The sequence below is a fragment of the Schistocerca gregaria genome, chromosome 10, assembly GCF_023897955.1.
Source record: "Schistocerca gregaria isolate iqSchGreg1 chromosome 10, iqSchGreg1.2, whole genome shotgun sequence".
NCBI classification, from domain to species: domain Eukaryota; kingdom Metazoa; phylum Arthropoda; class Insecta; order Orthoptera; family Acrididae; genus Schistocerca; species Schistocerca gregaria.
In genome coordinates this window covers 200,403,111-200,415,248 of record NC_064929.1, presented here as the reverse complement: position 1 = coordinate 200,415,248, position 12,138 = coordinate 200,403,111, and the positions used below count along the sequence as shown (strand labels likewise).

Here is a 12,138-nt window from a genome sequence, read left to right as displayed (position 1 = left end):
CCGCTCAGAGGTCCAAATAGGGGACTTATTTTAGTTTGGAATATTTCACCCAAGAGGATGCCATCATCATTTATCCATACAGTAAAGCTGCATGCCCCTCGGAAAAATTACGGCTGTAGTTTCCCCTCACTTTCAGCCGTTCGCAGTACCAGCACGGCAAGGCCGTTTTGGTAGATGTTACAAGACCAAATCAGTCAATTATCTAGACTGTTGCCCCTGCAACTACTGAAAAGGCGGCTGCCCCTCTTCAGGAACCGTACGTTTGTCTGGCCTCTCAACAGATACCCCTCCATTGTGGTTGCACATACGGTACGGCTATCTGTGTTGCGAGGCACGCAAGCCTCCCCACCAATGGCAAGGTCCATGGTTCATGCGAGGAGGAGCGGGACATGCTGTATTATGAAGTGTAATTGTAATAGTCTTTGCGGCAGTGGCCTGGCTCAGGAATGACAGTTGTTGCCATTTGACAAACATTAAAAGATGACTAAGTTTGTTCTTAACTGCATAGGTGTTAACCAGTAACCTGGGACTCATGTACAATATCTTAAAACATTTGGTGGACTCTTCTCTAAAACTATTTTCGTGTTAAACATGAGCACTATTTTGGAAAATTTTCAGCTTACTTGGGCATTGAAGTTACTGATAATATCGAGAAATATGCTACTCCCCATATTGTGGAGATTCTGACACAAACAGGCACAATAAAGAGACTGCTAAACAAGTAAGCTTTCGGCCAAAAAGCCTTCTTTTGAAGCACACACACACACACACACACACACACACACACACACACACACACACACACACAAATGCAATTCACATTACCACTGTATGTGATTTTTTTTTTTTTTTTTAAAATGGATGGCTCTCAGCTATAACTTTACATTGTTGGCTTGCCATGCTGCCTGTCCTTTGCCCCAGTAATAGGTGTGTTTCCTACTCATTTCTTGTGAGCCCTTACGTTCTATTACTATCTGAAGAAATTGGAATTTCAGAAAGTTAGCATTAGTTTCTCTGCTCCACCACACATTATTACTATTGTCTTTAAAGAAAGATTTTGAAACAGATTCGCTTCTGGATTCGTGTACAATATACACTCCTGGAAATTGAAATAAGAACACCATGAATTCATTGTCCCAGGAAGGGGAAACTTTATTGACACATTCCTGGGGTCAGATACATCACATGATCACACTGACAGAACCACAGGCACATAGACACAGGCAACAGAGCATGCACAATGTCGGCACTAGTACAGTGTATATCCACCTTTCACAGCAATGCAGGCTGCTATTGTCCCATGGAGACGATCGTAGAGATGCTGGATGTAGTCCTGTGGAACGGCTTGCCAGGACATTTCCACCTGGCGCCTCAGTTCGACCAGCGTTCGTGCTGGACGTGCAGAACGCTTGAGACGACGCTTCATCCAGTCCCAAACATGCTCAATGGGGGACAGATCCGGAGATCTTGCTGGCCAGGGTAGTTGACTTACACCTTCTAGAGCACGTTGGGTGGCACGGGATACATGCGGACGTGCATTGTCCTGTTGGAACAGCAAGTTCCCTTGCCGGCCTAGGAATGGTAGAACGATGGGTTCGATGACGGTTTGGATGTACCGTGCACTATTCAGTGTCCCCTCGACGATCACCAGAGGTGTACGGCCAGTGTAGGAGATCGCTCCCCACACCATGATGCCGGGTGTTGGCCCTGTGTGCCTCGGTCGTATGCATTCCTGATTGTGGCGCTCACCTGCATGGCGCCAAACACGCACACGACCATCATTGGCACCAAGGCAGAAGCGATTCTCATCGCTGAAGACGACACGTCTCCATTCGTCCCTCCATTCACGCCTGTTGCGACACCACTGGAGGCGGGCTGCAGGATGTTGGGGCGTGAGCGGAAGACGGCCTAACGGTGTGCGGGACCGTAGCCCAGCTTCATGGAGACGGTTGCGAATGGTCCTCGCCGATACCCCAGGAGCAACAGTGTCCCTAATTTGCTGGGAAGTGGCGGTGCGGTCCCCTACGGCACTGCGTAGGATCCTACGGTCTTGGGGTGCATCCGTGCGTTGCTGCGGTCCGGTCCCAGGTCGACGGGCACGTGCACCTACCGCCGACCACTGGCGACAACATCGAAGTACTGTGGAGACCTCACGCCCCACGTGTTGAGCAATTCGGCGGTACGTCCACCCGGCCTCCCGCATGCCCACTATACGCCCTCTCTCAAAGTCCGTCAACTGCACATACGGTTCACGTCCACGCTGTCGCGGCATGCTACCAGTGTTAAAGACTGCGATGGAGCTCCTTATGCCACGGCAAACTGGCTGACACTGACGGCGGCGGTGCACAAATGCTGCGCAGCTAGCGCCATTCGACGGCCAACACCGCGGTTCCTGGTGTGTCCGCTGTGCCGTGCGTGTGATCATTGCTTGTACAGCCCTCTCGCAGTGTCCGGAGCAAGTATGGTGTGTCTGACACACCGGTGTCAGTGTGTTCTTTTTTCCATTTCCAGGAGTGTAGATGTCATTGTAGAAGCACAAATATTTCACTTCAGAATATTGACAATGTGTATGGAAGGTGCATTCAGAAATATTGGAGGTACTATTAAGGAATTAGGTGTCATTATTATGTAATGTATTATTTTTTATTTTTGACTCAGTCGCTTTTTTATGATACTATCATAACCGGTTTTGGCCTACAGTGGCCATCTCCTGATAGTACGGGTGGCACTTGACTAACAAGTGTTTATGTGTTATAAACTAATTTTGTGACAGGCAGTTTGGCGCGACTGACCGGGAGGCGATAGAGTTTCTCCCCAATGCTCCGGATCTACGGAAAGTGCGTATGCTGCAACCTGTCTCACCTTGTGTTATCAGAGCCCTGTATACCAGTTGCCATAGACTTTCCGAGCTGTCCCTGGTTAGCTTGCAGAGGATCAACTACCCAGTAAGTATCAGTTTTTGCGTCTGTGTGTTGATGCTTCTTGTTAGTCTTATTTATATTTACCAGCCATTATGAATTGAGGCACAAAGGAATTACAGACAATTTTCAAAGGGGATATGGCCAGTGATCTGTTCAGTGCGGATGTGCGCCAGGCTCAGACTTAATGGAATCGGTAAAATGCTGCAAGTAATGAGGGTAATGGGCAAGGGTCACTACATTAGTAGTGTGTAGATAAGTTGAGAACTTGGGTGTGATGGGAGGCATTTTAGGGTAGTCTGTGCGGTTACAGTGGCCACTGTATCTGGTCACTGTGGTCGGAGCAAACACCGAGTAAGCAGGAGGCTTGCATTCAAATCCCAGTCCAGCACAAATTTTCAACTGTCCCCATTTGTTTCAATCAATGCCCACTTGCAGCCAATATCTGTAATTCCTTTGTGTCTTATGTACACTGAAGAGCCAAAGAAACAGGCACACCTGCCTAATATCATGTAGGGTCCCCACGAGCATGCAGAAGTGCCGCCACACGGCATGGCATGGACTCGACTTATGTCTGAAGTAGTGCTGGAGGAAACTGACATCATGAATCGTAAAAGTCTGTCCATAAATCTATAAGAGTACGAGCAGGTGGAGTCTTTTCTAAACAGCATGTTACAAGGCACCCCAAATATGCTCAACAATGATCATGTCTGGGGAAATGTTTAAACTCAGAAGGGTGTTCCTGGAGCCACACTGTAGCAGTTCTGGATGTGTGAGGCTTTGCGTTGCCCTCCTGAAATCGACCAAGTCTGTTGGAATGCACAATGGACATGAATGGATGCAGGTGATCGGACAGGATGCGTACGTATGTCAGAGTCGTATCTAGACGTATCAGGGATCCCATATCACTCCAACTGCACATGCCCTACACCATTACAGAGCCTCCAAGGCTTGAACAGTCCCCTGCTGACATGCAGGTTCCATGGATTCATGAGGTTGTCTCTATACCCACACACATCCATTTGCTCGATCTAATTTGAAATGGGACTTGTCCAACCAGGCAACATGTTTCCAGTCATCAACAATCCAATGTCAGTGGTGATGGGGCCCAGGCGAGGTGTAAAGCTTTGTGCTATGCGTTCATCAAGGGTACAGGAGTGTGCCTTTGGCTCTGTAAGCCCATATCGATGATGGTTAATTGAGTGGTTCACCCACTTAACACTTGCTGATGGCCCAGCATTCACATCTGTAGCAATTTATGGAAGGGTTGCACTTCTGTCACGTGGAATGATGCTCTTCAGTCGTTGCCAGTGCCATTCCAGCAGGTTCTTTCTCCGCCCACAGCGATGTTGGAGATTTGATGTTTTATCAGATTCCTAATATTCATGGTACACTCGTGAAATGATTGTATGGGAAAACCCCACTTCATCGCTACCTCAGATATGCTGTGTACCATCGCTCATGTGCCATCTATAACATTATGTTATTTAAATTTTGATAACCTACCATTGTAGCAGCAGTAAACGATCCAACAACAACGCCAGACACTTCTCATCTTATATAGATGTTACCAACCATAGTGTCGTATTCTGTCTGTTTACATACTTGAATGCATATGTCAACATGTTTCTTTGGCGCTTCAGCATATATTTTATGTTTAACTTAACGAACGCTTCACATTATGTGTGATTGTCAGAAATGTGTTATTTTAGATTCTTACTTTTTTTTTATAAGTACCTGCTCTGTAGTGAGATACATTTGGCACTGATATAGTGTAATGTTACACAACTATATTGTCATCATACCAGAAGTAAATAAAATGCAAATGTAGCTATGGCACACTGAAATTGTAAGTGAAGATTTGATGTGTTAAAAGCATACATCACCACTACTGTATGATAGGAATTGATGCAAAATTACCTACACGGATCTCACACACAGTCACAATCTCCTTAGTAAGCCCCACAAAGAAATACCATCAGCAGCTAGCGCACACACCCCATGCCAAACCCACAATAGCTACTCCATCAGTAGAGCAGTGTACAAAATTGTAGCTGTAGTAATTCTGTGTTAATTATAACTGAAGATAAGTCGCTTCAGTAACAAATAGGCCTACTTTACCATATCTACCAGAAAAGTGCTCCCTGCCGCCGTTGGATAAGCAGCTGCCAGCAGAAAGTCGTATACTCCTAGCTCACTCATCTCTTACATAGTTTAATTCTTAATTCTTTGCGTGTTTTTGGTACTTGCATTGTTTAATTCCTAAATTTCGGGCATATTATAGTATTTGAGAGCTGTAGCATTGCGATTTAGTACCTGAATAGTGTAAAATCGCGTAGTCTCCTTCCGCCGACAAGCAGTGTCAGCAGTGCGCAAGTAGCAGCATTACTGCATTTACTAGGCAATCTTGTATTTTAATAACTGTTTAAATTTTGTGTCGATTTGTTTGTGCTCTCTGTATTCATTAATTCAGACTTTTTTTTTTTGCACAACAGTTTTTAGCATGGATAGGGACTGCAACTGCTGTGTTCGGATGCAGGCTGAGTTGGCATCCCTTCGCTTGCAGCTTCAGGCAGTGTTGGCTTCGGTCACACAGCTTGAGACTGTTGCCAATGGGCATCATTGTGGGGGTCTGGATGGGGGTTTGTTGGGGACGGCCAGCTCGTCCCACGCATCCCCCGATCGGACTATGACTGTGGGTGCCCGGGATACTGCCCACATTGAGGCTGATCCCTTACCTGTGGTAGAGTGGGAGGTCGTCTCGAGGTGTGGCAGGGGGCGAAAGACATTCCGGAGGGCTGAACTGAAGGCCTCTCCAGTTTGTCTGACGAACCGGTTTCAGGCTCTGTCTCCGGCTGATACTGATGTTCGGCCAGAGGTTGCCCCTCAGTCTGCAAGATCCAGGCAGTCGCAGAGGCTGGGCTTACTGGTAGTTAGGGAGCTCCAATGTCAGGCGCGTAATGGGGCCCCTTAGGGATATGGCAGCAAGAGAGGGGAAGAAAACCAATGTGCACTCCGTGTGCATACCGGGGGGAGTCATTCCAGATGTGGAAAGGGTCCTTCCGGATGCCATGAAGGGTACAGGGTGCACACATCTGCAAGTGGTCTCTCATGTTGGCACCAATGATGTGTGTCGCTATGGATCGGAGGAAATCTTCTCTGACTTCCAGCGGCTATCTGATTTGGTGAAGACTGCCAGTGTCGCTAGCAGGATGAAAGCAGAGCTCACCATCTGCAGCATCGTCGACAGGACTGACTGCGGACCTTGGGTACAGAACCAAGTGGAGGGTCTGAATCAGAGGCTGAGACGGTTCTGCGACCGTGTGGGCTGCAGATTCCTCGACTTGCGCCACAGGGTGGTGGGGTTTCGGGTTCTGCTGGATAGGTCAGGAGTCCACTACACGCAGCAAGTGGCTACACGGGTAGCAGGGGTTGTGTGGCGTGGACTGGGTGGTTTTTTTTAGGTTAGATGGCCTCGGGCAAGTACAGAAAGGGCAACAGCCTCAAAGGGTGCAGGGCAAAGTCAGGACATGCGGAGACCAAGCAGCAATCGGTATTGTAATTGTAAACTATCGAAGCTGCATTGGTAAAGTACCGGAATTTCAAGCGCTGATAGAAAGCACCAAAACTGAAATCGTTATAGGTACAGAAAGGTGGCTGAAGCCAGAGATAAATTCAGCCGAAATTTTTACAAAGGCACAGACGGTGTTTGGAAAGGATAGATTGCATGCAATCGGTGGTGGCGTGTTTGTCGCTGTTAGTAGTAGTTTATCCTGTAGTGAAGTTGAAGTGGATAGTTCCAGTAAAATATTATGGGTGGAGGTTACACTCAACAACCAAGCTAGGTTATTAATTGGCTCCTTTTTACCGACCTCCCGACTCAGCAGCAGAAAAACTGAGAAAAAATTTGGAATACATTGCACATAAATTTTCTCAGCATATTATGGAGATTTCAATGTACCAGATATAGACTGGGACACTCATGTTTAGGACGGGTGGTAGGGACAGGGCATCGAGTGACATTATACTGAGTGCACTATCCGAAAATTAACTCGAGCAATTAAACAGAGAACCGACTCGTGGAGATAACATCTTGGACCTACTGATAACAAACCATAAGGCCGTTGCAGCATCCCTGAATATGGAAGTTAATAGGAATATAAAAAAAGGGAGGAAGGTTTATCTGTTTAGCAAGAGTAATAGAAGGCAGATTTCAGACTACCTAACAGATCAAAATGAAAATTTCTGTTCCGACACTGACAATGTTGAGTGTTTATGGAAAAAGTTTAAGGCAATTGTAAAATGCGTTTTAGACAGGTACGTGCTGAGTACAACTGTGAGGTATGGGAAAAACCCACCGTGGTTCAACAACAAAGTTAGGAAACTACTGCGAAAGCAGTAGACAAACAGAAGCTAAACGATGTCAAAGTTAGCGTAAGGAGGGCTATGCGTGAAGCGTTCAGTGAATTCGAAAGTAAAATTCTATGTACCAACTTGACAGAAAATTCTAGGAAGTTCTGGTCTTATGTTAAATCAGTAAGTGGCTCGAAGCAGCATATCCACACACTCCGGGATGATGATGGCATTGAAACAGAGGATGACACGTGGAAAGCTGAAATACAAAACACCTTTTTCCAAAGCTGTTTCACAGAGGAAGACCGCACTGGAGTTCCTTCTCTAAATCCTCGCACGAACGAAAAAATGGCTGACATCGAAATAAGTGTCCAAGGAATAGAAAAGCAACTGGAATCACTCAACAGAGGAAAGTTCACTGGACCTGACGGGATACCAATTCGTTTCTACACAGAGTACGCGAAAGAACTTGCCCCCTTCTGACAGGCGTGTACCGCAAGTCTCTAGAGGAATGGAAGATTCCAAATGATTGGAAAAGAGCACAGGTAGTCCCAGTCTTCAGGAAGGGTCGTTGAGCAGATGTGTAAAACTATAGACCTATGTCTGACGTCTATCTGTTGTAGAATTTTAGAACATGTTTTTTGCTCGAGTATCATGTCGTTTTTGGAAACCCAGAATCTACTCTGCAGGAATCAACATGGATTCCGGAAACAGCGATCGTGTGAGACCCAACTCGCATTATTTGTTCATGAGACCCAGAAAATATTAGATACAGGCTCCCAGGTAGATGCTATTTTCCATGACTTCCCGAAGGCGTTTGATACAGTTCCGCACTGTTGCCTGATAAACGAAGTAAGAGCGTACGGAATATCAGACCAGCTGTGTGGCTGGATTGAAGAGTTTTTAGCAAACAGAACACAGCATGTTCTTATCAATGGAGAGATGTCTACAGGTGTTAAAGTAACCTCTGGCATGCCACAGGGGAGTGTTATGGGACCATTGATTTTCACAATATATATAAATGGCGTAGTAAATAGCTTCGGAAGTTCCATGCGGCTTTTCGCGGATGATGCTGTAGTATACAGAGAAATTGCAGCATTAGAAAATTTTAGCAAAATGCAGGAAGATCTGCAGAGGATAGGCACTTGGTGCAGGGAGTGGCAACTGACCCTTAACATAGACAAATGTAATGTTTTGCTAGTGCATAGAAAGAAGGATCCATTCTTGTATGATTATATGATAGCGGAAGAATCACTGGTAGCAGTTACTCCTGTAAAATATCTGTGAGTATGCGTGCGGAATGATTTGAAGTGGAATGATCATATAAAATTAATTGTTGGTAAGGCAGGTACCAGGTTGAGATTCATTGGGAGAGTCCTTAGTAAATGTAGTCCATCAACAAAGGAGGTGGCTTACAAAACACTCGTTTGACCAATACTTGAGTATTGCTCATCAGTGTGGGATCCGTACCAGATCGGGTTGACAGAGGAGATAGAGAAGATCCAAAGAAGAGCGGCGCGTTTCGTCACAGGGTTATTTGGTAACCATGATAGCGTTACGGAGCTGTTTAGCAAACTCAAGTGGGAGACTCTGCAAGAGAGGCGCTCTGCATCGCGGTGTACCTTGCTCTCCAGGTTTCAAGAGGTTGCGTTTCTGGGTGAGGTATCGAATATATTGCTTCCCCCTACTTGTACCTCCCAAGGAGATCACGAATGTAAAATTAGAGAGATTTGAGCGTGCACGGAGGCTTTCAGACAGTCGTTCTTCCCGCGAACCATACGCAACTGGAACAGAAAAGGGAGGTAATGACAGTGGCACGTAAAGTGCCCTCTGCCACACACCAATTGGGTGGCTTGCGGAGTATAGATGTAGATGTAGAAAGTATTCAAAGTATTTGCATCTCAAATTGATAATTGCTAGAGAATTTTAAAAACCTGTGTCCACAGTTAGAATGTTTATCATGCGGCAAGAGATGAAACTTGGTCTGGAAATTAAACCTGAGACCATCCCCCAAACTCCAAAAAAATATGTTACTAACAAAATATCACTTTTGGTCGTGTAGGGAGGTAGATTCCATTACTTTCCTAAATTTGTAAGTTGAGTTTAGAGACTTAAAGCCAATTTTCTAAGCAATCACTTCTGTTCTGAAAGTTCTTGGCAGATCAAAACTGTGTGCTAGACTGAGACTCGAACTCGAGCTCTTTGGTTTTGGCTGGCAAGTACGCCACCGACTGAGTTACCCGAGCACAACTGACGACCTATCCTCACACAGCATTACTTCTGCCAGTACCTCGTCTCCTACCTTCCAGACTTCACAGAAGCCCTCCTGCGAAGGATGAGGACATGTGAGTTGTGGTTCAGCATGTCAATTGGTAGAGCAGCTGCCCATGAAAAGCAAAGGTCCCGAGTTAGAGTCTCGGCCCAGCACTTAGTTTTCTTCCAGGAATTAAATGCAAAAACTGTTCCCTCACAGTTCTTTATGAAGTGTCTTGTAGCCCTTTACTCTCCTCAAGGATCTCATCCTTGACACTTGTATTTTGTTGTCTTTCTTATTGTTATTTATCCAGCAGCATTCCATGGCGTAGTATTGATATTGCTCTAGTTTTATAAAATTTAATTTTTGTGTCTTTTTCGGGTTTTGTAGCTAAGTGTTGTGTTTATTGCAGCTTTTCATTTATGCCATAATCATGACTAGTGTTGCAGCCTAAATTGTGACAATTGTTCAGTTAGTTTGTTGCCTGTTAATTTTTCCAATCACATTGGCTGTCGTGTCCCCCCCCCCCCCCCCCCCCCCATGAACCATGGATTTTGCCATTGGTGGGGAGGCTTGCGTGCCTCAGCGATACAGATAGCCGTACCTCTGTTGAGAGGCCAGACAAACGTGTGGTTCCTGAAGAGGGGCAGCAGCCTTTTCAGTAGTTGCGAGGGCAACAGTCTGGATGATTGACTGATCTGGCCTTGTAACAATAACCAAAACGGCCTTGCTGTGCTGGTACTGTGTACGGCTGACAGCAAAGGGAAACTACGACTGTCATTTTTCCCGAGGACATGCAGCTTTACTGTATGATTAGTGAAGTTCGGTGGCATGATGAACAAGACTTTTGGTCAGGGAAATACAGGGTTATAAATACAAAATCAAATAGGAGTAATGCGGGAGTAGGTTTAATAATGAATAGGAAAATAGGAATGTGGTTAAGCTACTACAAACAGCATAGTGAACGCATTATTATGGCGAAGATAGATACGAAGCCCACACCTACTACAGTAGTACAAGTTTATATGCCAACTAGCTCTGCAGATGACAAAGAAATGTATGATGAAATAAAAGAAATTAATCAGGTAGTGAAGGGAGACAAAAATTTAATAGTCATGGGTGACTGGAATTCGAGTGTAGGAAAAGGGAGAGAAGGAAATGTAGTAGGTGAATATGGATTGGGGCTAAGAAATGAAAGAGGAAGCCATCTGGTAGAATTTTGCACAGTGCACAACTTAATTATAGCTAACACTTGGTTTAAGAACCATGAAAGAAGGTTGTATACATGGAAGAAACCTGGAGATACTAAAAGGTATCAGATATATTATATAATGGTAAGACAGAGATTTAGGAACCAGGTTTTAAATTGTAAGACATTTCCAGGGGCAGATGTGGACTCTGACCACAATCTATTGGTTATGACCTGTAGATTAAAACTGAAGAAACTGCAAAAAGGTGGAAATTTAAGGAGATGAGATCTGGATAAACTGAAAGAACCAGAGGTTGTACAGAGTTTCAGGGAGAGCATAAGGGAAAAATTAACAGGAATGGGGAAAATAAATACAGAAGAAGAAGAAGAAGAAGAATGGGTAGCTTTGAGGGATGAAGCAGTGAAGGCAGCAGAGGATCAAGTAGGTAAAAGACGAGGGCTAGTAGAAATCCTTGGGCAACAGAAGAAATATTGAATTTAATTGATGAAAGGAGAAAATGTAAAAATGCAGCAAATGAAGCAGGCAAAAAGGAATACAAACGTATCAAAAATGAGATCGACAGGAAGTGCAAAATTGCTAAGCAGGGATGGCTAGAGGACAAATGCAAGGATGTAGTGGGTTATCTCACTAGGGGTAAGATTGCTACTGCCTACAGGAAAATTAAAGAGACCTTTGGAGAAAAGAGAACCACTTGTATGAATATCAAGAGCTCAGATGGAAACCCAGTTCTTAGCGAAAAAGGGAAAGCAGAAAGTTGGAAGGAGTATATAGAGGGTCTATACAAGGGCGATGTACTTGAGGACAATATTATGGAAATGGAAGAGGATGTAGACGAAGATGAAATGGGAGATACGATTCTGCATGAAGAATTTGACAGAGCACTGAAAGACCTGAGTCGAAACAAGGCCCCAGGAGTAGACAACATTCCATTGGAACTACTGACGGCCTTGGGAGAGCCAGTCCTGACAAAACTCTACCATCTGGTGAGCAAGATGTATGAAACAGGCGAAATACCCTCAGACTTCAAGAAGAATATAATAATTCCAATCCCAAAGAAAGCAGGTGTTGACAGATGTGGAAATTACCGAACAATCAGTTTAATAAGCAACAACTGCAAAATACTAACACGAATTCTTTACAGACGAATGGAAAAACTAGTAGAAGCCGACCTCGGGAAAGATCAGTTTGGATTCCATAGAAATACTGGAACACGTGAGGCAATACTGACCTTACGACTTATCTTAGAAGAAAGATTAAGTAAAGGCAAACCTACGTTTCTAGCATTTGTAGACTTAGAGAAAGCTTTTGACAATGTTGATTGCAATACTCTCTTTCAAATTCTGAAGGTGGCAGGGATAAAATACAGCGAGCGAAAGGCTATTTACAATTTGTACAGAAACCA

At 44.8% G+C, this 12,138-nt stretch overlaps 1 protein-coding gene across 2 annotated transcripts in view; it reads left to right on the top strand.

Annotated features, from left to right (window-relative positions):
• LOC126293718 (F-box/LRR-repeat protein 2-like) overlaps nucleotides 1-12,138 on the top strand; it is a 111,920-nt gene that overhangs the window by 55,442 nt on the left and 44,340 nt on the right. For both annotated transcript variants that reach the window (XM_049987029.1, XM_049987030.1), the window contains one exon: nucleotides 2,774-2,945. In XM_049987029.1, the coding sequence (XP_049842986.1) occupies nucleotides 2,774-2,945 (172 nt within the window). The remainder of the gene's footprint in view (nucleotides 1-2,773; nucleotides 2,946-12,138) is intronic.